The 24,976-nt window shown below is 45.2% G+C and overlaps 1 protein-coding gene across 1 annotated transcript in view; it reads left to right on the forward strand.

Moving 5' to 3' along the window:
- Positions 1-13,697: 13,697 nt before the first annotated feature.
- Positions 13,698-24,976, forward strand: part of Mast4 (microtubule associated serine/threonine kinase family member 4) — a 594,548-nt gene continuing 583,269 nt past the window's right edge. The window contains exons 1-2 of the mRNA XM_042261716.2: positions 13,698-13,743; positions 14,648-15,804. Of these exons, the coding sequence (XP_042117650.1) occupies positions 15,448-15,804 (357 nt within the window). The 5' untranslated portion in view covers positions 13,698-13,743; positions 14,648-15,447. The remainder of the gene's footprint in view (positions 13,744-14,647; positions 15,805-24,976) is intronic.

Raw genomic sequence — 24,976 nt, forward strand, 5'->3', positions numbered from 1 at the left:
ATCATTTTTTGGACAGCAAAGCTATAACCAACAATGACAGCATGACAGCTAATGCAATTTATAATTTAAATACTTACAGCCCAAGTTTCTGCTGTGGAATATTCCTTTATACTGTGTGACTATATGTTGCTGTGATTGGTCTAATAAAGAAACGGATTGGCCAATAGCTGTACAGGATAAGGTTAGGTGGAAAAACTAAACTAAGGACAGGGAAGAAGAAGGGTGGAGTCTGGGGAGATGCCAGCCAGCCTCCAAGGGAGCAAGAGATGCTAGAGGACAGGTAAAGTCATGAGCCATGTGATGATACATAGATGAACAGAAATGGGTTCGTTTAAATGTAAGATTTAGCTAGTAACAAGCCTGAGGTATTGGCTGAGCATTTACAATTAATATAAGCCTCTGTGTGGTGATTTGGAAGTGGCTCCTGGGATGGGAAAACTCCACCTACAGTTTCAATAAGGGCACAAAGAGTCCTTTAAGGATCTACCTTCAAAAATACAAATTCCTTAAACGATAGCAAATCTCAAGTCAGCCAAGACAGACTTCCAAAAGTGTCTTTGTCCTAACAAAACATCAGCAGCAGACAGTTTTAAAGCCATGACTTGCTCACTTCCAGTTGCATGAGAAGCACATGATATGTTTGAAACATCATTTTTGTTCTCCCAAAGTTTTTGTTGTTCTGTTTTCTCTCCATTGTATCAATGGTGTTTATTAGCCAAGAATTGGTGAATACAGTCTAGAAAAAGGCAAATCTCACATTTAAAGACATCTTCAAAGTTCAGTGCAGAGAAAATAGTCTTCAAGCCAAAACCACTTTGGTTAAGAGCCAGGCCTTTAAGGGATGAGTTTGGGGAGAGTTCCTGAAAACTTGACTTTGTGTATCAGGATCCAAGGCTGGAATTGACGTAATTTTAGAGAATTTATGTCATAAACACTAAAGGCGGCCCATGTTGAATATGGACTCCAAGAGGAGATGTCCAGATCCCCGGGATTCTGTCCACCATGTTAGAAGATAAGGAAAGCATCTAATAAAACAAGAGAGGGTTAATAGGCAGGTATGAGAAAAAGAACAGCAACAACTCAGCCTATTCCTATCAACAACTAGGGATTGTGATAGGACCTTTAATGTGTATAGTAGATTTGGTGATAACAGATGCTGTCACTCAAGGCCTGGAGGAATGAGCTATAGCTAGCAGAGTTCAGCCAGAACATTAATCTCATGTCACAACAATACATCAGTATCAGGAGAGCCCAGAACATTCACATTGAAGGTGAGACAGTATGGGATGAGTAGATTTTGAATTTGGATAGTCCTCCCCCAACTAGAAATGTGTGTGCTTTGAAGCAGAGGAACTGAATTCCATGCACAATGGCAAGTTTTGATCTGTTATAAAAAGTAGGACCAGGTTTTTATTTTCAGTAAAGAAAAACATTTTCAATTTGTACATCTGAGGTCCAGTGAAATTCAAATTTGTAACATAAACAATCTGTTGCTATGACAAACATAACTTTAGTGAGCACATACTCACTTTTAAATTTATTTTAAAAATAAAAGCCCAAGACTCCAATAAGAAGATGTTAGAAACACTTGTCAACATGCAGTTCAGGCTTGACTTTCCTTCAAGTACTTGGCATAGCTTATCTCCCCAGTTCCTGGAAACGTTGAGATTTTGATTTCCTCTTTCTTCCTGGCTCTTCTTCACATTTGAAGGGCATTCTTACTTTCATGTGCCTTAGCATTCTTGTCTAGGATCCCTGCCTTCCCTAATCTAGTCCCTGGGAAATTCAGGCAGATCACAAGTTTCATTATCACTGAAGTTCTGCTGACTTCAGATCTAACCCTCTAATCCACTTCCATCCAGAGCTCCAGACTCACAGAGTCAGCTCTCTCTAGGAGGGTTCTACATTGATGTCCTACAGTCTATCAACCAGGATTTTCAGTTCATTTTGCTAGGGTGCAGTGCCTGTCACAAAATGGGTACTCAGCTATGTATTATGAATGCAATTAATCATGTGCCACAATGGCCTGAGCTTGGTTGTTGTTCACCTATAGCAGGACTATAAAGATTTTGACAACAAGGTGCTATGGTTTGAATACCATTTGTTTCCATTAGAACTCCTGTGGAGGTATTGGTCCTTAAGGTCACAGTATTTTTTTTATCTGTTTGATTGTTTGTTTATTTCTCTCTCACACAATACATCCCCACCACAACCTCCCCTCCCCCAACTCCTCCTGGGTCCTCCCCTACCTCCCCTCTCCCCTGGATTCATTTCTCCTTGGTTTCCCTTTGGGAAGAACAGGCCTCCCAGTGATATCAACTGAACACGGCTTAACTAGATGCAGTAAGACTAGATGCAAACCCTCATATCAAAGCTGGACAAGGCAACCCAGGAGGAGGAAAAAAGGGCCCAGGTGCAGGCAAAAGAGTTACCAACATAAGGTGACAGTCTTGAGAAGTGGGGTTTCATGAGGCAGAGCCCTTGGGGGTGACTGCTTTTCCTGTGAGAATGGTTGAGCTGTTCACAAGTGAGGCCCCCATGTCTCTCTCCCTCAGGTGCCAGCTTGCCTTTCTGTGTTTTGTCACAAGACCCTTAGTGGATGTGGCTAGCCACTCTTGAACTTGGCTCCTTCACTGAAGTGTAACCCACACAAACTCCTTCACAGATTACTCAGTTCCAGTGTTCTGCTATGCCAGTAGAAAACCCACCAAGACACAGGATTAGTGTTCTTAAAACCTGCTGTTCTCCCAGCATCCGGCACAGTGTCTGTTACTGACGGTAATACCTGTTTCAGGTGATGTCCTTTGAAGGAGTGGGGCTAGAGAAGAACGGCTTTGGAATTTAGAGGCGTGAGAGACAGTCTCCAACTCAGAAGCCAAGGAGAGAATTTGTGGGGTGCACCTAATAACAAATGGCTTTAGGACCTAGTAGCTTACAACAGTCCTGTCTTTTGCCTGTTTTCCGGAGTCAGGAACTGAGGAAGGGCTTGGTGCCAGGGTCCTGTGTAACTGATGGGGTGTTGCTGCCATCTCTCAAATGTCTCCCTCCTTTCCTGGGAGTTACGTAGGAGCTGGACTTTCTACCATATTGCGTCTCTGTGGTCTCTCCTGCAGGGTTGTCTCAGAGTATATGTACTTCAATGGTGCTTACCTTTCCCTAGCACAAGCCTCCAAGAAAAGCAGATGGAAGCTACATGGCCATTTCTGGCAGATCTTTAGAATTTACATAACAGCCCTTCTGCTGCATTCTGCTGGTAGAAAGGGAATCCTCACAGCCCACCCAGACTTAAGAAGAGACCTTTCAGTGTGAGGCATGTCAAAGAATTGGATAACACGGACTTGGGTTAAGTTCCTTCAGATTTGTGGGCTTTGGATAGCTGTTGAATTTTAATGGGTAGAGAGATTGACTAAACAGGATTCTGGTTGAATAAACATTTATGGTATATGGGGCTGGAGCAGAATCTGAGTCACAAACAATGAATAATCCAGTTGGCAAGAACATACACTTTGCAGCGGGTGGGCTGGGAAACCATGCTGGGAAAACAGCAGGGTCTTGCATGCTAGGCTAATAAGTCAGGACTTTCTTCTCCTTGTCATTAGGGATGGAACTCATCCTGGGCTATAGTAGAGAAGTGCTCTACTGCTGGCATCCCAGCTTAGGGTCTTTCATGGCAGCAGTGGGTAACTCTTGACATGTAGAAGAGGAGCACAGTCAAAGGACTATTTTTAGATTAATCTAGCCCGGGGGTTCAGCAGAAACTGAACAGGTTAGACTATATGCAATGAACTCATTGATAAGACTGTCACAGTGATCTTGGAGAAATTGGGGCCCTGCCTGAGTCAAAAGGGTGGAATTGATTATGAAAAAAAAGGAATGGGATAATGCTGTGAAGACAAAACAGCAAGACTGGGGGGCTCTTGCAAGCTGGAGGGAGCACATGTTGGCTGGAGGGATCTCTTGCCAGCTAGAGGGGACTCTTGCTGGCTGGAGGCGTGGCTCTTGACAGCTGGAGAGTCATCTGCTTTCTCAGGGCAGCACCAAGCAGCTCAGTGTTCCCATGGGGATCTGAACAATCCTTCATCTGGGGAGGGAGCTCCTGTTCCTACTTTAGGCATCTGATGGAATAGTGACAATTACTCTTCATTTAAGCAATATACTCTGTAAGGTTGTGCTTGAAAATTCAGAATCCAACAGTTGAGATATGACATCAAGGGAAACCTGTTTCCAGTTTTTGGAAAAAAAAACTTGGAAAATCTGTTTTCCAAATTCTCCTTTGTCTCTCCTTCCTTCCTACCACCTGCTTAATATACATCATATGTTGGACCCATCTATTTGCTATCACCGTAATGTAAATTTCTTTATATAAAATAACACATAAGAAAACAGACTATAATGATAACATGAAGAATATTTCCTATTCTCTCTTTTACCTTGTTCAAGATGCTTTGGTTCGGCCTCTTGGTAATCCACATCCTGTGGGTCTGAGCTGGCGGAGCCCTGGAAATCACTCACTGTTTTTATTTATGGTCCATTCCACTGCTTTGAAATTAAGTTGACATCCAGTGTTAGTAGATATTCATTACCTTTCTAAAATGCCATTTAGAAAACTGATTGCTTGGGGACTAGATGGCAAAGAAGGGGACATTTTACACTCAGAGGATCGACTCTGTTCATGAAATGGTACACTGAGAAGTTCTCCTAGGTAGGCTTTTATGGTGTAGCTTTCAACCAATGAGTGGGACTCTCCTGGGCTTTTTTGCATCTTTCTATTTTAAAATAATCTTAACCTTGTTTTAGAGTAAAGCTTTTGTGTTCTATAAAGTATTATGCATATTGACATCTAGACATAAATAATGAACCCCATCTAAAGCAACATTTCAGCAAAGTAAAACAATTTGAGAGGTTTATTTATGCTAGAATTAAAAAAAAAAACATGACAAATGAGAAGAGAAGAAACGATCCAGAAGGAGGGGAGAAAAGAGAAACACGCCTTGCTTCATAAAGAATATCCCACACATGGATGCCTGTGAGGCTCCGAAATCACTCAGTCCTGGAAGTTGTGAACCAAGACTTCTCCAAAGTGCTTTTCTTTCCCCCAAAGAAGTCATAACAGGAATATATATAGATCTATAATGCCTTTCTGTTGGGGAAATGAAAGTACTTTCAAAACAATCTCATAACACTCTGATGGAGGAAATGATGGCGGGTTTTATATTACCCCTATCACACAGGTGATGGAGGCCCTGATAAATGGAGTTGGTGGCAAAGTCACAAATAGATGCCAGGCTTTCTGATGTACAGCCAGGACTTCAGTAGTTAAATGAAAAATATGTTCCCTGGTTGCTCAGCCGTTCCTCATCTGTCAGAAAGAACCTTTCACATCAGGATTAACCCCTGCTCATTCCTGCACAAGAAATGGAGATCCTACCCTAAAATTTAAATTTGCAAAACAATGTCACCAGAATAAATGCTCAGATAAAAAAAACAAAAAAAATTTACTTGGATAGCTAAACTCAGAGCTGCTCAAAGTAATCTGTTGGTTGCCGGTGTCTGGGAGGAAAGGGAGGCAGAGTTGCTGTTCAGTGAACATAAAGTTTGAGTCCTAGAAAATGAGGAAAGTCGAGAGAGCTGTTGTATGGCACTATGCCCTTAGTAGCAGAAATATACCAAACCCTTAATTTTTGGTTAATAGGACTCGTGTTATATGATTGCTTTTTTGGCAGAATGAAAGAATTTGATTTGGAGTGTACCCATGCCCCAGAGACTGCCGTGTGAACATCAACCGACCTCCTATAAGTTTGGGGGGCACAATGGTTCATCAAAATGGGGGACCATATGTCTCTTTTGAGACCTGATAGCTATAAATGACCTCCTCCAAGCACCCATAATTTCATGCTCTCTAAAGTCATTACCACCTCAACATTTCCATTTTTTTTCTTAAAAACTCAATCTATTAGGAAGACTATGGACACAAAACTTGGATTAAATCCTAACCCTACCATACCATGTGACTTTGAGAAGAATGGCATGATTTCTCAGCTCAGGTTTATCTGTAAAATGAGAACTATACCCTTGAATTGGGGTTATCAAGGAGTTTGAATACATAATATATACAGAACATTTTAGCTCAGAATCTGGGATGGAGATTATGTTCGATACATGACCACTCTTTTCCTGTATGAGACATTTAGTGAGTTGTTGGGAGCAGCCCTCCTGAAGCTGATGCTCAGGCCCACATCTACCTGCCGGCTAAAGACACACTGCTGGGAGCTGGCCCGCACCATGAATCCAGGACTGGAGCTCTATAAAACCTAAATTCTTCTGGTTCTTCCTGTTAGCCAAATCTTTTGACACTCTCGCATCGTGATGGTCCCCCATGGTGTGAATCTGTCTTCCCAAGATAGAATGTGAAACCCCCACATTTCTCAGCTTCCTTTGCCTCTGGGATATAGTCATCTGACTTAGTTCTGCTAATCAGATGCACATGCAGAGACGGAGCTGGAGAGGCGATTACATGCAGAGGCAGAAGGGGTGCAGGGCCTCCATGCTGCAGGCACAGATGGCGGAGGGGCAGCATGGTTCTGGAGTCATCAGAAGCAGCATCTCCCTGTTTTGCCAGCTCTGCAGTGAGGTTCTGAGGCCTGTTTCTGCAAACTCACTCCAGAGCCTCTATCTTTGGTTCTTCCGGAGACCCCAACTTTCATGATGCTAAGTATCCTACCATTTCATTTTTCTTCTTACCTGCCACAGGCCCTTGCATGGATTTTATGACACAGCTAAATGTAAACAAACAAACAAACAACTACTATAATATTCCCATACATGAGTGGACTCTAATATGAATCAGACTTTCTATATAAAAAGGGCATAACCCCATTGCAGCCCAATGTTAGTGGTTTCTTGGTGCCCAGCAGGGAGTTCTTATAGCCTTGTCTCAAGAGCTCCTCAAGGATTCCATCCTATTCTTAACCACCTGCAAGCCACACTCAGAAGGCTGTTTAAAGAGGCAAACAGTGAAAGGAAACTTCCACACTAGCGGGTTGGGCTTACTGAATAAACAGAAGTTTTCCCTTCCAAAAAAAAACTGTGGGTTCTTTGCACCAACCTAGACTTGTAGGCAAGTTTTATATTGATTGATCTAACAGTTTCAATAAACACACATTTTCAGTAAAGCTGTTAAATGTCATATGGCAGCAATAATATCAATTCATTCACAAGTATTTCTTATGAACTATCGTGTGCCAGGCATTGCTTTATGGCTTAGCACACATGTGATGCTAGATAAGTAAGAGCCACTATCGATTATCCTTCAAGACTCTCACCACTGAGTAGGAACACAGACAGACAGTTCCAACATCATGTTGTACTAGGATCTGCTTCTCCCAGGACTTTTCTTTTGCCAGTAGATGATCTTAATATTTCCACCAGGAAAAAGGATTCTGTCTCATATCTGACATACTGTTCCCTAACATTTATATAGAATCAGCACCTGAATTTAGGCCAACGATGCATCTGTAACTTTAGTATCATAATACACACTGCATTGTTTATACAGGGTCTATTCACAGCTGGAGGGGTAACCAGTGGATTTGGGTCAGTATAGCCATATTTCTTAGGATCCCTTGCTTATTAGTGGCAGTACTTTAGCTAGTAGGAGTGTTTCCATTGGTGTCTGACAAGATTAGAAACAAAACTGGAGAAAAGGTCTCAGCAAAGAATTGAGGGTGAGCCATCTCTAGAGGGAGATAGCAAAAGTACTGTCACCGAGTTATACTTGTCAAGATTCAAAATCCAAGAATAGCTCACTCCCGGATTAACAAAGCCATGACTGTCCAAGTAGATGTAGGTAATTGCTTAAGAATAGATTGGGATGCTGTTATGGTTTCGCTATGGTACCGCCTCCCCACCAAATGCTCTTATGTGTGAAGGTTTGGTCTCCAAGGCAGTGTTCAGAGGTAGGGCTTTAAGGAGGTGATGGGGTCACAGTGCCTTTCTTAATGCTTTAATCTACTGGTGGATTTAAAATTTGAATACACAGGAGGTAGTGAAATTATGGAAGGCAGGACATCACTGGGGAAAGTGGGCTCTTCTGGTTGCTCTGTCTATCTATCTATCTATCTATCTATCTATCTATCTATCTATCTATCTATCTATCATCTATCTATCTATCTCTATGCTTTCCAATTTCTCTGAGCTGCAAATATTGCTTTGCAAAATTCTCTTGCATCCATGCTATTCTGCCTTACCACAGGAGCACAGCAGCAATGCTAGCCAATCATGAACCAAGTCCTCTGAGACCTTGAACCAAAACAAACCCGCTTGTTTATATTTGGTTTTGCCCAGATGTTTGTCACAGCAGCAAAACATCATAGTAACACAGATACTCTTACAAAGAAAGCAGAATGGCCATGGCCCAGTTCCAAAGACATCTGCTATTATGTTGATGCTCCAGTGGTGTTCCCACAGCACCTGTACAGATGTTGGCCAGTATAATTGATACTGCTTCTTATATAATTATTCCTGCCCCCCCCCCAAAAGGCCTCTTGATGAAAACAAGACAGGAAAATGTACAGAGTTCCTGATATCCCTAACCCTGCTTCCTCTAAGGACATAATTACAACCATAAGTATCAAGAATAAGAAACTAAATCTCCCCAATATCATTTACTCAAACTTGTATTTGATTAAAATGTCACCACTGATGTCATTTTCTACTGTTCCAGGATCTCCCATTTCTTTGTAGCTTCTGAGTTTGTGTGACAGCACCTCACACATTTCTTCTCTTCCATGACCTGGATACTTTTGAAGTAGTTCTCTCTAATGCCCTCATTTTGGTTCGCCATGTGTTCTCATGATGAAGTGAGGCTGTGCATATTTGTTACGTGCATGAGAGAGATGATGTTGTCTATCCTAGCAATGGGGTTGGGTGTTTGCATGTCTTATGATTAGTGATGCTCATTTACATGGTTAAATTGGTGTCTGCTGGCTTCCCCTGCTGTGAAGTCACTATCCTTCATTTTGTATTGATGACTATCTTGCTGCAGAACACTGGGTCTATGCGAATCCTATTGTCCTCAAACTTCGGCCTGAACAGCCTAGCAGATTATTTATTTATTTATTTATTTATTTATTTATTTATTTATTTATTTATTTATTTATTTGAGTCTTGCCATCCCTGCACCCTTACACATCATTGCTGTATTATCTCTATTTCTCTCATTGCTCATTTCCCAGTAAAATTTATTAGAATTCTGTTTTAAGAAGTTTCGGTTTCTCTCAATACATTAAAAAAAAAATACAGGTATTGTGCATCTTAGGCTGACCTTAAACTTGTTACATAGCTAAATACATTTTTGAAGTATGAATTCTCCTGCCTCTACTTCTCAAGTACTGAGATTACAGGCATATACCACAGACCTGAGATCAAATGTAGGTCTCATACACCCTAGGTAAGAACAGTTCTCACTGAACAATATCCTATGCAGTTACTTTGGGGTTCATTCATTATTTAGACTTGAGACTCATAGATATTTATTTTATCCTGTGATTTAAAACACAGCAGCAGGCCGGGCGGTGGTGGCGCACGCCTTTAATCCCAGCACTCGGGAGGCAGAGCCAGGCGGATCTCTGTGAGTTCGAGGCCAGCCTGGGCTACCAAGTGAGTTCCAGGAAAGGCGCAAAGCTACACAGAGGAACCCTGTCTCGAAAAACCAAAAAAAAAAATAAATAAAAATAAAACACAGCAGCATCATTGTTTGGAGTTCAAATTCTCCCAGACTTAAAACCAAAAAAAAAAAAAACACAGCAGCATCATTGTTTGGAGTTCAAATTCTCCCAGACTTGGCCACAAAGATTTCCTTTAGGCTGGTACCTCCACCTTCTGATGCCATCTTTCTTTGGGCAGCTCTTGAACTTGGACACCATGAATTGTTCCAGGCTCACCTTTTATTTCCATGACCTCAGCCCTAAAAACCAATCAGTTCCCATTTAGGGAACTTGTTAAACCCTGAGGTCACATCCCAAGCCAACTAAACATCTCTGGGGTGGCACTCAGTATCAGGATTTGGTAAAGGTCCCAAGTGAATCTAATGTGCAGTTTCGATGAGAACCAGTGGACCCGATCAGTGTTTGCTAACTTTCCTATGTCTTTAAAACCTCTGGGAATCTTGTCTGCTTCTGCAGATTTGGACGAGAGACTGGATTCTGCTTCTTCTGTCATGGTTATTTGGCAGACTACGCTCCCTGAAAGAAAAGAGGGCAAGATCTCATATCCTCCAGGAGCAAACACCTTAAAAATCACTCGTGGGTTTGCACATGCCTTGTGGCTTTGAGGAAGCAAATGTTTGCCATGTTACTGCTCCCAACATTTCTTTTCCAATTAGCTGGAGTTCGTGGCAAAAGGGTCTTCTTGCTACATACACAGTGTGGACAAAGTCAAGGAGATTGATCGAAGAAGCGAAAATGGAAAATGGAAGCGTTTGACTCTGAAAGCAAACCGCCACAATGAACCAAACGGAGTGGCTACGTTTTGTTTTTTCCCTTGTCTTCTATTACCCAACAGGTAAAGGGTCTTGGATACATCCTTTTGAAACATGGAGAGTGATAATAAAAGAGCGTTTTCATGCTGAAAGCATAACAAAAATCGCAGATGTGACTATTCATCTTAGGAAAGACTGATACAAAAGGTGGGAGTCTTCTGTGGGAAGTAGGTCATTATGCTGGACTTTGTTTGAACAGAATCCTCTGGGGATGCTGTCTCCTTTTTAATTTTTTTTTAGCTCAGTTTTCCCAGCTGTTTTTCAGCTTGTGCATAGTCTAGTCCAGCCGCTAAGTTGCTCCAAGGTGGCTCTTCTCCAGGAGAGTAACACAAGGTCCAGAGAGACCCGATTGCAGTTAGTCACATTTATCTGGGTTCTGTGGAGCCATGCCGTTTGCCGCTTACAAAGTCTCTTTGATTTTCCAAAAGAAGGTCATCTGTAGCACTCCCTCAGCTTCCAGATACCCAAAGTATCTGGGGGGGGGGGGGCTCTTATAAAAATGCAGAATCCCACATCTTTGGTGGGAATGAGCATCCTTGCCTCCTTAGTATCTCTGGCACACACTCTACCTATAACAGACAATTTAAATGCAATAGATAAGATTATGCACAATTGGTTCAGCAAAGGCGTGTTTTCATTTGCTAACAGAGCTGGGTTTCCCACCCTTCTCGCCTTCTAGGTGAGAGACCCTGATGGCTGTCATACATGTCACCCTTCCTCCCAGGCCGTTTCCACCGAGATTTAGAAATTCTTCGACTTGCCTTCTGGGACTTTGTACTGTAACCCTTGCTTCCACAAAATAAAGGAGAAGAGGAGTTGAGGACTCCCTCACCGGCACCCACACCCACAGATGGTTGCGCAGAAACTGTCCTATCTGTGCCATGCTGTAGTCAGGTATCTGTCAGAGAAGCCTCAGCAGCCACCTTCTGGTCAGTGCTTACTCTGTCTCAGGACTGCACATTCTTGGTCCTGACGGAGGAGGCAAAGCCCAGCACTAACAGCACGTATAAAACTAACCCAGCGAAGGCAGATAATCCATCACCTTTCATAAGACAAGCTGATAGTTAACGGTTTCAGTGCATTAAGTAGTTAGGAACATATTAACTGTGATTTTGGAAAAAAAAAAGGTTCATTCTGAGTTTATGATGATCTCATTTTATAGAAGGAAGAAAAAGGACGGATTTCTGTTTTATTGAGCCCTAAACCTAATGCTTGGAAGAAAGGCCACACAGTTCTGGGAATTGATGAAGCGGGTGAAGCCTTGTACTAGAACATCATTCATCTGCCAGTCAGAGTTGACATTGTCATCCAAACCTGCCCACACAGCAGAGACAGGCAGAGACCATATATACAGGTCCAGAGGTCATGGTTTCATCACTTAGGAGCACAGCACAGAAATCTGAGGCAAGTGCTCAACCACAAACAAAGGACACATCTGGTGTGCTGGCTGCTCCGACCCTCTTCTCTAGTGCCTGCTCTGGTTCTTCACCTGAAGATGTGTTATCGCCTCACAGGAGTCAGAGCTATGTCTTTAACCCACCCACCCTCATACCTGCAACGTAAATGCAGAGCTGGGGGTTGGGGATACTCCTTTCCCTCTCATCTCAGGCCTCAAAGTCTCCAAGGTTTCGGACATTTTTGAAACTTCGTCTCAGAGGAGACACTCGTGGGGACCCCGGGAAAGGGATTTATTTGTACTTTTAATAAGACAGGAACGTTGAATTGCAGGAGTTTGATGTGTAAACGGACTTGGACCTAGTGGTTTAGGCATATCCCAGGATATGCCCATGTGTCTACTTGGGATAACTTCAGGGGACTATCCCGACTTTCTGACCACCTTCTATTTCTAGCCATGCTTTGAGTTGGCCCTGTGCTGGACTGGAAACTCTTAGCCTTGACTCTGGTCACTCTTTTCAGGCGGGTGCTGTCAAGGGCGATGGCCAAGCAGGCTTTGAAACTTAACTGCAAGTTTTAAAGCAGAGTGTGAAACCCACTTAAGAAATCACAACTAGCACGCTTATTTTCAGAAAAAAAAATTAATAAAAGTTTCAGGCTGCATTGTTTACAGAAAAAGCATTAAATGGTGGACTATTATTTACATCTCTGTGTATACATGTGTGCCATGATTTGCAATGTAAAATGTATTTTTTTATTTGGGATCAGTGTCTGAAATGTTTAATACTTACTATTTAGTTCTTGACTTTGAATAGCACAGGTTAAGAGCATGGATACTGTTGGATTTTGAATCTTGGCTCTAACCCTTGCTAGCTGTGTGACATTAGGTAAACTGCTTAACTTCTCTGTTTTATATTTCAGTATTTCACATATGTGAAAGAAGATTTAAAAAAAAATGTAGCTACCTGACTGGATCAACATGAGGATTAAGTATAACAGCTTTGTACAGTGCTTAAAACCTTGCCTGGCAGTGTCTTATGAATGTTTGTGGGTTAAAAAATTGTGACCAAAGGGAAATTTTTTTTTTGCATAATGAACCAAGGCAACAGTATTCCTTTTCTATGGCTATTTATAGTCTAGTATGCACATATGTGTATCCTCGATTAAAAAACTGCCTGTTCTGAGTGGCATTCTCCCAAGCAGACCTCAGGATACCAACCACAGCGCCATTGCTCACTTGTTGTATGACCTTTGACCAGTTCTTTGGCTTGACAGACACGGTGTCTTCATCCCTAAACAGTTACCAACAGAATGTGTCCCACCCGGTGCCCGCCGGGACTTGGTGAGGCCATTCCCAGAAGGAGCTCCGGCTCTGGCTCTAGGAACTGCTGCTGTTTCTGCTGTTAGGATTCAGACCATGTCCTTCCGGCACCCTTCCCGAACCGAGAGCCAATCCCTCCTCTTTGATGTGAATGGCTTGCTTAAATCTTTATTTCAGTCCCCTGTGCTGAATCAACCACATAGGGGCTCAGATAAAGGCCAGGACTCTATGAAGGGAAGTCATTGTGAGGCCCAGGGGGTGGATTCAGACCGCCCCACTGCGCGCTCTTCAGCCTCTCCATCACCACTTAGCTAAGTCTCTTGAATGTCCTTTTACCTCAGCGGGTTTTCCCATCCCCTTGGATCATTCTCAAGTGTCACAATGCAGCTCTGACAGCTGTCTGCAGCCAGAGGGTCACATCCTACTGCTTTTCCCTTCAGAGGCAGTACAAAAAGTGTTCAGGACAAAGCCGCCTGTCCAGACTAGATAGGTACCCCCCCACGCCACTCCCCCCCCCCCGTTATCACTTGTAAATACTTGGGTAGCATAAAAGGGCTCATTAGCCAATGGGGCTTTCAACTCCAGTCCTTTTCTTAAGGACCCTTGGCAAACCTGTTGTGACAGAAATGTAAAATTCTGGAGGACTCCTGGGCTTGAAGATCTGCAATGGCTTCGCTGTAATTGGCCCCCTCTTCTCCCACGGCACACAGTATAGCACTTACCAGAGCTTTTAAACGTGAATAATGGGGCGATATTATGCAGTATCAATCTTTCCCCCGACCACAAGCTCCTCAAGGGCAGGGGACCTGCCGTATTCATCTTTGTATCCCCTGCAACCAACTGGCACACATCTCAATCAACGTCTACAGAATGGAAGCTGGCTGAATTTATACCCCGGGTCACAGTGTGGAGCTCAGATGACTCGGGAGCTGAAGGCAAATAGAAATCATTTATTTCTCACTGCCTAACTCCGCCCTGGCTTCCCAGGGATTCAAGACACTACAAAGGTTAAGGTGATGGTGTTGGTGCCTTTGGTGGAAGATCTCCTTGTTCTTAGAAGGGAGGAAAATGAAGCCAGGTCCAGCGTGCTGCGGTTTTGCTATCTAGGGCTAGAGAAAGCGGGTCAGAAGGAATGTGTCTTTACCCAGCCAGCAGAACCGCAGACAGCTGCTAGGGCCGTTCTTAACAAGCTTGGTCCTAAACACAAGGCATCAGCTGTTTTCTTCCTTTGCTACAGGCGCGTGTCTTTGACTTAACTTGAGTTTCTCAGCAGAAATACATAAAATCATCTTTGGAGACCTTGGCTTGTGTTCAAGCTAAGCACTCTGCTGACTATTTTGCTCTAGTCTTATTGCCAGACAACATTGTCATTAATGTTTCCCTTTACAATCCAGGAAACTGAGGTCCCAAGAAGTTTAACCAGAAAGCCGGTTGGAGATCAGCTCCGTTCGGACGCCCTCGCTCCATCACCGACTTCACTCTGCACACTGGTGGGAGCGTGAGCGCGCGCGTGAGTGGCCGTGCGCTTCTGTTTCTCCGCGAAGCCCCCTCCGGCTCAGTTTCCCCCGATTTCACTTTTTGGAGACCAAGTCCGGTTCTCCAAGGTTTGACCTCACTCGGCCATCTCCCTCCCGCGTCCCAAGGACGGACGGCCACTCCCTCGACCACTTCGGAGTCCTAGCCCGGGCTGAGCCTGCGTGCTCCACGCCCGCCCCACCGAGTCCCGCGCCGTGGGGCTGCCCCGCGCACCCAGAGCTCCCGTGGGATCGGGTGGCCCCGCGCCTGGCCCCACCTCCCCTACCTGACGCCCGCGCGGCCAGCGGCTCCGTAGCCTCCGCCCACCGGCGCGCCTGCGCTGCCATTGGTTCCGCGGGCTGCCCGTCTCCTCCGCTCCGTCCCGGAGGCAGGTTTAGCCAGAGAAGCCGCAGTCCCGGCGGCTCGGGCGCAGCGCCGAGCGCGGATCGCGGCGGGCATGGCCCTGCGCGCGCGAGTCCCTGTCAGCAGCCGAGCCACGGCGGCCGTGAACTTGGGGACGCGTTCCTGCGGCCCGGCCTCGGTCATGTAGTCGCCGGCGGCGCTCCCCGCAGCCCGGGAGCCGCAGCGTGATCCAGACGCAGCCCAGCAGCCCGGGCTTCCCCGGGAGGCGCCGAGCGCCCCGCCACCCATCGGGTGGCACTTCGGGCCGGAGAGGGACATGGGGGAGAAAGTTTCCGAGGCGCCCGAGCCGGTGCCCCGCGGCTGCAGCAGCCACGGCGCCCGGACTCTCGTCCCTCCGGCGGCAGCCGTGTCCTCCGAGGGAGCTTCCTCGGCGGAGTCGTCCTCGGGCTCGGAAACTCTGTCGGAGGAAGGGGAACCCGGCCGCTTCTCCTGCAGGTCTCAGCCGCCGCGGCCGCCGGGCGGCGCCCTGGGAACCCGGCTGCCCGCCGCGTGGGCTCCCGCGCGCGTGGCGCTGGAGCGTGGAGTTCCTGCCCTGCCGCTGCCGCCCCCCGGAGGAGCGGTACTGCCGGTACCTCGGGTCAGCAGCGCATCCCAGGAGGAGCAGGACGAGGAGGTGGGCACCGCCTATCCCATCTCGAACCCTCCAGGTCTCCTTTGCAGGGGCACCTCAGATTCCATTGCGTGCGCGCCGGTGTTTTGGAGAGGGGAAGGGGAACTAAAGGCGTTCTGTCACCAGCCCGGGATAGTCACGGTCAGGAGATTCTTTGGGTCCTTGACTTCTTGTGGTTGGCCCCGCGCGCTTTTCTACAGGGGCTACCCGACGGCGTGCTTTGGAAATGTCGCGGAGCCAGTCCCTTCCTATCTGTATCTGCTTGGGTTGTCAGCGTCAGGACGTGATCTGAAAGCTTGGCTCGTCCCCACAAACTCAGATCCGATTTCTAGAAGTGGGAGTGCTAACTCCTGAAGTCTTGGGTGGAGCAGGAGACCTGGAACGTAGGACGCGGGTGGGAGTGGCGGCTGTGGAATTGCACTATTGGGATGTCGGAGAGGAGGGTTCCCTGGGGCTGCCGGTGGATGGTTTTGGTGGTCGCTTTACCTTCCATCCTCGGGCAGAGGGAGATTCCCCACGCTAAGCCTTTCGTCGCGAAGGCATGAGCGCCTACTGCTCCCACTTGGACTCAGTGTCCAGAGGAACGCTGTAGGACACTGTGTAGAATGCATCTTTCCTTCTTCAGAGGACTTTGTCCAACCTCATTTCCTGGAAGGCTGTGCATCCAAAACTTGTGGTTCTCTTCCTGACACACCGAGTTTCGTGATCCCCTAGGTTGCTATATCTGGCTTGCTTTTTCTCTCTTCCTTCCTGCTTTGGAAGACAGGGAAGGAACATTCTCCACGTCTTTTAAGATTGTTTGCTTTGAATGTTTCTTGTGGGAGAAATCATCTTGATCAGACAAGGCCATAAATAAAACATAACCCTAGCATAGTCTCCTTTGTGAAATTAATTCCGCAGTGCCAGACTGGTATTTTTCCGTCTCTGCTGGGGTTAGCGCTGGGAAACAATTGCCTTTGTCCCTAGAAGGAAACAGAGCCTAGGGTCCTGGTACTAGCCCCCTGAGTACCCTGCTTGGAAGCAGGGGCCAGGTCTGGCTACAGCTAGCAGAGGCAAGTCCCAGCCTGGCGAAGATGGAAGGAACCTTGGCTGGTGGTTGGCCAAGGCTCTGGTGGTAACCATGACCCATTCCTGGATGCCTGTGGGATTGCAGGGATCTCAGACAGGTGTCTGGAGATCTGCTTTCTAGAACTCTTTTGCTTCTCAATTGTGAGATCTGGGTGCATTTCATTCCTTAGAAGCTCAGTTCTGCAGGCAGAAGTGGAGACTTTCAAGGTAAAGTTCACTCTGGCAAGAATGCTGTTTCTGACCTGGAATTTTGGATAGCTCTAAATTCCAGACTGAGCTTAGTCATTCCAGGGGTTTGTTGAGTGACACACCCACCCTAGATGCTGCCAGAGAACAGTGCAGATGGGTACATCTCTCTTTGATGTAGCGTGTTGCCTCTGGGTAACTGGCTATAAATGATTCTGTTTAGCTAATGTGGTATGCACAAGGTCTTGAAGATGTGGGGCTTGGGGGCTGGTAAGGTCTCATTTTTGATCCTGATCGTACAGTTGGTTCATCGTCTCCACTCCGAGTGACAGTGGTTTTCTTTCTCTGAAGTGGATATAACGATATCTTATTTCCTTGGCAAGGCACTGGAGATTGGTTGAGTGAAACATATTTTGTGCTTCCGAGTAGGATGGCCCAACGATTTTGGTCGCTGTTTGTGAAAGTTCTGAATCGGATGGAAAGAGAAAGCGCTGTGACAGTCTGTGGCATGCCTTAGCCTACCAGGGGATGGTGGGGGTGAAATCTTGATTTGCCCTGAGAATTTTGAAACAAAACCAAAGTCATGTGGCTCCCCTACTGCAGCAGCAGAGAAGTCATAAAACTTGGGGAGGGGCGTGAAAGCTTGTATATACACACTGGTGCTGGTGTGGTACACTGGGTGGAACTGTGGAATTGGGCCTTTTGTGGAATGGTGACTTTGGGAAATTAACAAAAACCCTTTGGCCTTTCCTTAGGAAAAGCACACATTTTAAATTACTGTTCTAGAAGGTTCAGGAATGGCAACTAAAAATGCCACCTTTCCCCATTTCCTGGGCACACCTGTGTTTGACTTCTTGATTCTGTCAGCTTGAGGAAGCATGTGTTTATGGACCATTGGACTCTGTCAGCCTCAGTTTTCTCACCTCTTAAATGGGAGCAATAGCAATAGCACTCTTGAGACATTTTATACACACCCATACGCATCATCTGATTTAGTCTCTGCAGAGTAGTTGATATTTAGCACCAAGTAAATATCAGTGAGCATTGACTTTTGAGTTTATTGCTTATAAAATTTTGTGAAATCAAACTTCAAAGTTGGGCTGACTTGTTATTTCGTTATTGCATAATTTATGTACTATCTACTTTGAGAGATTTTATTCCCGTTTTAAACAGATTTATTATTTTCAAATGATGTGCATGCTGTGTGTGTACATGGGTGCAAGTGTTAAAGTTGGAGTTACAAGTAGTTGTAAGCCCCCAACCCCCATGAGCTAGGAAGTGACCCCTGACCCTCTACAAGAGCAGAACTTGCTCTTGATTGCTGAGCGGTTTCTCCAGCTCCCAGCTTATCCCCCTTTACTGTTACAAGTGGGCAGCAGGACTCTTTCTGTTTATTTCAGGCTGCTGTTTTGACAAGCACCTGGGGCTGGTAGTGTTGTGCTATACTGTAGCAAGGCCCAGGCTAGAAAACGTTAAGAGGCTTAAGAGCAATTCCTAGAATGGAAAGGCATTCATTTCGGTTTAAAAACTGCTGTGTAGCTTGGGAGATTCATTTTTTCCCCCAGATAATTTTTAAAAATACTCACTCACTGTATTTGTTTTTAAAATACAAGGAAATTCTGGTTCCTAGCATGTTCCTACAATGCTGCTTTTTTTTTTTTTTTTTTTGACAGGCTTGTTAAAGCTGTTTTGAATATCTCTAGTAAGGGTCACAGTGTCTCACGGTCTAACTCACAACTAATACATGTGTACATGTACCAAGTCTCATACCTGTACATGTACCAGGTCTCATATGCTTCAGTCAGACCTGCCGGCTTTGGTGTCTTAAAAACTAGTTGAATGTTGGCATTGATAGACTCCTAAAATTTTAATTTGCTTCTATTATACTGTGCTGTTGGGATAAAATCTACAGTCTTACATGCGCTGGGCAAGCACTTAACACTGAGCTACAAACACAACCATTTTTATACTTAATATTAAACACATGAGAGTCAGAGCAGATGGGTGACTTAGTTTTGTTGAAAACAAAAAACACACAAACCGATGTGGCATCTGCCTTATGTCCTGGCTGCAAACCTGTGGATGTGGGGTTCTGTATGTTGATGGGCTATATGCTGCATTTCTGATCAACAATCTAGGTTGGAGGACTGACCCTTTCGCAGGGGTTGCCTAAGACCATCTGTGTATCAGATATTTACATTATGATTCATAACAGTAGAAAGATTACAGTTATGAAGTAGCAATGAAAATAATTTTATGGTTGGGGGTCACCACAACATGAGGAGCTGTATCAAAGGGTCACAGCATTAGGAAGGTTAAGAACCATGGTTCAAAAAAAAAAAAAAAAAAAAAAGACCAAAGGGGTTGGGATTTAGCTCACTGGTAGAGTGCTTACCCAGGTACAAGGCCCTGGGGGCCTTAGTTGAGGCTGGTGGTGGGGGGGTTTGGAGGACCACATGACTCTAAGACATTGTACCTTATATTTTTCCCACAGTACCTTATGGTCCCAATAAGGTATCATTTGGTAGCTGTTGATGGCAAACTCACTGAGGGCAGGAATTTTACCTGGATGCCTAGCACCTGCCTCTAATAAATGATCGGGAACTTAGTAAACATATGTTGAATGACGTCTCTGAAACTAGCGGTCTGTTTGATTGAAGGGTGACTGTGTGTATCCATTTATTTTGTCTGTTGTGAATTCAGATGCATCAACCTCGTGGCTCCTCCTTACTCACTAAAATAAACAAGCAAACACCTTGTAGCTCACAGGAGAGGTATTGGGTATCAGGAATCAGGACTTTGTGTTTTTCAATAAATGGGAACAAAGTCAAGTCAGGCACACCTGCTTTTCAGTCTGTGTATTAGAATTTGAAGCGTCCAGAGCCACCCAGAATGGCTCGAGGGGTCTGTGTAGTTGAAGGACTAGCCAACTTACTATGTGTCAGCTGGTCATAGTCTGCTGTACCAAGGGACGTATTTAGTGACAAAAAGTTGGGAAAGTGTCCCTTATTAACCATAGGCACTATTGGGGAGTGTCTCTAATATGTTCAATTAAATGGTGTCTAAATGGGAGGACTGCCTTTAACATCATTTGGGGGATGATTGTGTTTTGGAGTTCCCCGAATGACAGTAATATAATCTGAATTGGGCTTCAGATTTTTATGGGTTATGAGAATAACTAGCAAAAAGAAACCATGAATTCAGACATGCTTTTTCATAGACTTTATATTTTATTAACCACAGAAGCTACATAATTTGAAAAGAGAAGTGCATGAATCTTGGCATATTTATTATTTAGTCTACTTTCTGACTCGATTCCTCAGTGCGAGCCATGAGATTAAAACAGCAGTCAGCCTACAAATGTATATGTAATCCCGCCCTGAGGTGTCGTCCCGGGCAGGGCTGGGTTTGACATCATGCAGCTTCTCATGCACTGAGGGAGTGAGACGTAAACACCCGGTGGTTATTTATTAACCAGTGACAGAGGTGACATCTGAGGCAGCAGGCTCTGAGGGAGTGTGTGACCAAATTGCACAAATCCATGAGCTGAAACCTGGAAGACGAGCAGAAGTTAGATGGAGGAGAAGAACGGAATGAGCCGGAGTGAGGCAGGTCACCGATGGCCGCCGAGTTAGACAGCTCAGCTCCTGCGGAGACTGTGGGCCTCCTGCTTGGCATGGAGGAAAGGAGAGCATGGAGCCGGTGACTGAGAGCTGAGACACAGCCGAGGAGTATGGTAGCCCCCGGGAGACTTCATGCTATCAGGGCACTGGGAGCCACGGGAAGAATTGAAGCAAGGAAGTGTGGCCTGGCGAGATTTGTATTTGAAGGAAATCAGGCATCTCAAAGCCCATGTGTTGAGAACTGAAGGTCCAGCCTGTTTACGTGCTCCTGAGTTGGAAGTGATAATGTGAGAGAGTGGCCTGGTAATGATTAGTGTGTGGATGAAATGGGGAAGGGAGGAGGGAGGAGGTAGTTCAGGGACTCCAGGTAAATTCACATGAAAGTTGGCCAGCAAAGAATTTAGATCGATTCCAGAGAACATCATGCTGCTGTTCTCTGTATTATGTCTTAGAGGGTTTTGAGAAGAAAAGTTTCAGAGGAGGGTCTTACCTTACAAGTGCTCATTTCCATAGTAAGTGTAGAGACAGATTTACTGGAAGATAACCTGGGGGAGGGTGCTCCGAGATTGTGTCCCTGTGGGCAGGAATCATGGTGCTAGCATGCCAACATATACTTGTAGACAGAAGGTTTCTCCGGTCCCACCCAGCCCTGGGGTCCTGCAGCCTCTTATAAAATAATCACTCAGAGGCTTAATATTATTTACAGACTATATGGCCTATGGCAGGCCTCTTGTTAGCTAGCTCTTATATCTTAAATTAATCCATTTCTATTAATCTATGTTTTGCCACGTGTTCCATGGCTTTCCTGGTCAGCTGGCATGTTGCTCCTTGTACGGCAAATGGTGTCTGTCTAGACTCCACCTTTCTCTTTCCTGTCTCTCTCCTTGGATTTCCCTCCTGCCTCTAAGCTGCCTTGCCATAGGCCAAAGCAGCTTATTTATTAACCAGTTGGGAACAACATATATTCACAGCATACAGAAAGACATCCCCCAGCATATACTACCAGAGTCTGGCTTGTTGGAGTGGATTTTTCTATTGGAGTGGAGTTTTCCTTTGCCACATCTGGTATTCCAGGACATGGCAAATATTTACACCTTGCTAATATTTTTGAGCAGGGGGAGAATCTATCTGATGACTCAGATTTAGTGGGTACAGTGTGTAAGTTCAATGGGTTTTGTTTTGATCCATTTGTTCTTGTTATTTAGTTTGGCCTTCTGGGGGAGGGTATGGACGTGGGGATACAGATATGAAAAACTGGAGAGCTAATAGGAAGGGTCCATAGTCATGTGGCCCGGACTAGGAGAGAGCTTAGCAGAGGTGACAGTATGTTCTCAGAAAAGAAGATTGTGTTTTCAGATAAAAGACAGCCCTGTCACTTCTCATCATGCTCATGGACTCTGTGGCTTTGCCTGGAAAGGGCTTGTGCTCACTTCTTTCATCCCTTTAGAGCAAGCCGCTAGTGTTTCCCTGCTCTGGAGTCATGGTCCCATCCTAATCCAGTCACTTAGAAAAGACAACTTCATCTAGGTTTATTAATACTGAGTCCATTTACCTCTTGCAGAGGTTCACTGAAAGAATGTGATGCTGCGTGTTCATCTCCAGCATGATGTATGGCATCTATTAAGCATTCCAGAGGATGTTTGCTCTATTCCTGAGCATGGGGATAGCTGGTTTATGAAGAATGTCGGTGTCATCGCTACCATAGAAAGGGATAAGCAGAGACCCAAAGTTGCTCCCTGGGTGGACTGTGCTGTTAGGACATCTTGATGGTAGCCTGGAAGGCTCTTTCCTTTCCATGTAGGTAGATATGTAACACGTATCACCATTAATTTCATGGGTGGAACATTTTTATGAGATAGTACCAGCAAACTTTATGGTGCATGATTCATTAGCCCTTCTGTGAAGACGCTAACTCTCTTTTCCATGTGGAACCTGTTCTTAGTGATCAGTTATCAATTAGTATCCAGGTTGTTAGACAGAGGGGTGATGTCAGCTGTGCGGTGAGGCAGGAAAGATGACTCGAACTTCATCCGATTTTCCAACTGAAGGTGCGTGAGCTGAGAAGGGAGTAAGATGGAGGTCGGGCGACGCTTTGGAAGTCAAATCCAGTTCATATAAGTATTAGGGTGAAGAGGTGAGAACTGTAGTCCAGAAGCCACCCCAACTTCCCAGAAGGGAAATCTGGACATTCAGTGGAACTTTAGAAAATTCAAGAACTCATCTATGCCAAGTCCCTCCCTGTGCGACAGTATACACATTGGAGCTTACAGTAACCCAGGAGCCCTTGGCTCTATGTGAAGACGGCTGGATCGGCTGGCAGTGCTCTGCTCTCGCCTAGTGACTGGGCTCCTGCCCTTGCACTGGTTCAGGCTGACACCTGCACAGCTTTGCATCTTTGGCTTCAAAGGTTTCTGCAGTCTTCTGTGTGCCCCTGCTTCTCCGTGACGCAGTATGCTAGTGTTAGTTACTATAGGCTAAAGCGTAGTGTGAAACACAAGATTAAGCAAGGGGCCGCTGTTCCTGTAGCTCTGGACACTTGTTTCTCTGCCCATATTTGGGCTCCTTCACCTGTCTCAGAATTCCTGGGAAGGACTGCACAGTAGTGACATGTCTCCAGGCTCATTAGAAATCATCCTTTAAATGTAGCAAATATGTAGGTTCAGGACTGAGGTCAGCATTTTCTACACAGTGTTGCCTCCTGGTGATGGAAGGTGTAGAACCTGTCTGAAGTCCCCTGCCCAACCCCCGGGGATTTGTGTAGCTTCTCTCACGGTGGAGTTTTCCTGCTTATTTAATGAGTTATATTCCTAACTAGACATGTGTCTAAGACAGCTTAGACATTTGTATCCCAGGCCCATAGTCTTTTGCTCGCCCATCAATTCTCTGCCCAGACACAGTCAATATAATTTTGATTATGGTACTTACTTCCATTGAACCTTTCAGCCCAAATGCTTTGTGATGATATTAGAGGTTGCAGGGAGAAGGTGGGCGTGCCAGAAGGAAGACAGAGACACCGGCACATTTGGCTCCTTTTCCTTACTGATTTCATAGGCTGTCATGTGGAAAATGAAATTTTAATTCTAACATTTGGAACTTGGTCACTTAACACTTTTTGGCACAGAGCAACTTCCCAAGTGAGCCCAATTTGATTTGGGTGGATGAGCATGAATTAACTAGCTCTGTCAGATGTGGATCTTTGGGCTTTGGCCTTAGAACTCAGTTTCCTCTTTAACCTGGTGGGAAGTCACGGGTGGCATTCTTTCCTGGGTGGTGATTTTGTGTGTTTCTGTGTGGGTGGGAAACTACCATTACATCTTGGCCTTCTGATTGATCCCTTGCCACTGCAGGCATTTCTGTACCCAGGGCTAGCCAGGCCGTGCAGGGAGGGCCTCTGTGCGGCAGCAACAGCAGGACAGGAACTCAAGTTGGGGTTCGTGTTGCCAATCTCGCGTCGCTCTATTATTGAGACTTAACATTCTGAGAAGCCATCCTTCCAAAATTGTCCCACAACGATGGCAGCAGGACTCCCACTCATGGTTGAAGTGGTGTGCAGATGTAGTGAACGCCATTCTGAGCATAAAGATTGGATGTTACATGTCACGAGTTCTTGTGGATCTGGTGGTTTGGTTCCATAGAGACACACAGAGCAGTAACTCAGGGAATCCACCTTTCCACTCACACAGTGTTAACTCGACTGGCTTCATTGAAACAATCTGAGCCCTCACCCAGGTTTTGGGTTTTAGGAAGCCCCTCTGGGGCTCCTCACAGGAGTTTCTGCAGAGAGCTCAACAGTCCCAGACACTAGTCTTGAGAAAGATGTGCAGAAGGTCCACTTTTAGGAAGAGGAACATGGCATGCCTCAGAAGAGTCCAGTTACATGGTTAAGGAACCCAAGGAGACATGGACCTTCATGTCCTTATGGCCCCTATCAGACCAATAAGTTGAAGCACCTCATTAAGTTAGAGAAGAAAAAAATATACTGTATGCTGGTGAATGAGAGTCACTTACTATGTATCGGGAGCCTGTCCTCTCATTGTACTAAATTACAGTACCTTGAATTATTTATCTACTGTTTGAAAAATAGCCTCGATAATGGCATTTAAGGTAACATTGTGTTTCTTGGAAAATCTTTTTTTTTTCTTTCTTTTTTTTTTTTCAGCAGTAACTTGCCCTCAGAAACTATCCCCTTTCTTTATTGACTAGTAAGGAGATCATCCCCAAGGTGCCTGTAAGACCTTTCAGGATGAGCTTGAATTCATGGTGATGCATAGGTCTTTGCTATAACACAAATTCTGTGT

The sequence above is a fragment of the Peromyscus maniculatus genome, chromosome 15, assembly GCF_049852395.1.
Source record: "Peromyscus maniculatus bairdii isolate BWxNUB_F1_BW_parent chromosome 15, HU_Pman_BW_mat_3.1, whole genome shotgun sequence".
Taxonomy (NCBI): Eukaryota; Metazoa; Chordata; class Mammalia; order Rodentia; family Cricetidae; genus Peromyscus; species Peromyscus maniculatus.